Source organism: Echinops telfairi, unplaced genomic scaffold, assembly GCF_000313985.2.
Source record: "Echinops telfairi isolate 266 unplaced genomic scaffold, ASM31398v2 ScPeMD7_655;HRSCAF=1070, whole genome shotgun sequence".
Taxonomy (NCBI): Eukaryota; Metazoa; Chordata; class Mammalia; order Afrosoricida; family Tenrecidae; genus Echinops; species Echinops telfairi.
This window is the reverse complement of record NW_022104553.1, coordinates 17,132,012-17,133,840: the sequence shown is the minus strand read 5'-3', so window position 1 is coordinate 17,133,840 and position 1,829 is coordinate 17,132,012. Positions and strand designations below refer to the sequence as shown.

The 1,829-nt window shown below is 52.0% G+C and overlaps 1 protein-coding gene across 1 annotated transcript in view; it reads left to right on the top strand.

Annotated features, from left to right (window-relative positions):
* The window catches only part of BRSK1 (BR serine/threonine kinase 1), a 30,011-nt gene that overhangs the window by 18,347 nt on the left and 9,835 nt on the right, over positions 1-1,829 (top strand). The window contains exon 6 of the mRNA XM_045292383.1: positions 1,530-1,684. Within this exon, the coding sequence (XP_045148318.1) occupies positions 1,530-1,684 (155 nt within the window). The remainder of the gene's footprint in view (positions 1-1,529; positions 1,685-1,829) is intronic.

The following is a 1,829-nucleotide window of genomic DNA, read 5'->3' as shown; positions in this document are numbered from 1 at the left end:
TGCCCCGGTTAGTTTCCGAGACTGAGTAGAAAGCCCTGTATTTCTCCCGTGGAGTGGCTAGTGGCTTTGAACTGGAAACCTTACAGATCGCAGGCCAAGACAGTATGCCACCAGAGCCCCTCCGCAAAGAGCTACTGTCTTAGACACTCACAGGGACGGCTCTCCCCTGCCCTCCAAGGGAGTTATGAGCCAGCATCCTCTCAATGGCAGTGAGGTTTTCTTTTGGGGGTACTGCTAGTACGTATTATGGGGGTCTTCCAGTGCATCCTCTCGATGGCTGTGAGGTTTTTGTTGTTGTTGTTTAATCATTTTATCGGGGGCTCTTACACATCTTATCACAATCCATGCATCCATACATCGTGTCAAGCACATTTGTACATAGGTTGCCATCATCATTCTCAAAACATTTCCTTTCTCCTTGAGCCCTTGGTATCAGCTCATTTTGCCCCTCCCTCATGAACCCTTGGTAATTTATAAATTATCATTGTTTTCATGTCTTATACTGACTGCTGTTTCATCTTCACCAACTTTTCTGTTGTCCATCCCCCCAGGAGGGGGTTATAGGTCGATCATTGTGATTGGTCTCCCCTTTCTCCCCCCACCTTCCGCTTCCCCTCCTGCTATCGCTACTTCCATTATTGGTCCTGCGGGATATGTCTGTCGTGGATTCCCTGTGTTTACAGCTCATATCTGTACCCTTGTACATGCTCTGGTCTAGCCGGCTTTGTAAGGTAGAATTGGGGTCAGGATCTTGGGGGGAAGGAAGCACCAGAGGGAAATTGTATATTTCATCCGTGGAGTCTGTTTTGTTCTGGTTTGGGGCTGTTGGGATGTATTATTGGGTGTCCTCCAGTGGATTGACTCAATACAGGTGTCAGTGAGTTCATTTTGCTTTGTTTTGATTTTTGGGACTGTTTGTTGGTATGTATTCTTGGGTGTCTTCCAATGGACTGCCTCGATGGCTGTGACTGGTTTGGCCTGCTGGATTCCGATGCAGATGACTCCATATGACCGTAGAGGCGTCCTACTGGGTTTTACAGGCCGTACAAGATGGACTGATTCACGCTACTGGACCCGCGATGAGATGGATTGACACAATGGCTGTCAAAACTTAGCAACAGTTTTGCGCAGAGTGAAGGACCAGGCAGTGTTTTGCTTTGTTGAACGTGGGGTGGCTATGGGTCCGACCTCACAAGATGGATTGGCACGGGGGCTGCAACAAGGGGCCCCCAACATCACAACCATCTTGATGGTGCACGATGGGGCAGCTTGTTCTAGTCTGTAGGGTACCCGGGGCTGTGAGTCTGAGCCCACTAACAACCACACAGAGCAGCCGGGCTGGCATCAGGTTGGGAGTCCCAGCGCTCCTCAGTCATGTGTAAGGGGTCTTGTCTCCCCAGGGGGGATTTGTCTTTGATATAAGAGGTCCTGGCTCTCTCTTTTCCTGAGGTGCGGGGTGGGGTCTCTGCTTTCTCTTGCCCCAGGGGGCTTTGTCTTTGCTGAAAGAGGTCTCCCTCTCCCCTGTATAGGGGGCTCTGCCCTTCGATGACGACAACCTCCGGCAGCTGCTGGAGAAGGTGAAACGGGGCGTCTTCCACATGCCCCACTTCATCCCTCCCGACTGCCAGAGCCTGCTGAGAGGCATGATCGAGGTGGAGCCTGAGAAGAGGCTCAGTGTACGTTTGTGAAGAGCTGAGAAGGGATAGGGGGGCTGGGGAGGAGGTTGGGCAGTGGGTGCTGAAGGCAGGACCCTGTGGCTTTCCAAGACTTGTCTGTCAGCACTCAGCGTGAGGGGTAGGAGCAGGGGCCGCTGGCAGAGACGCAAAACG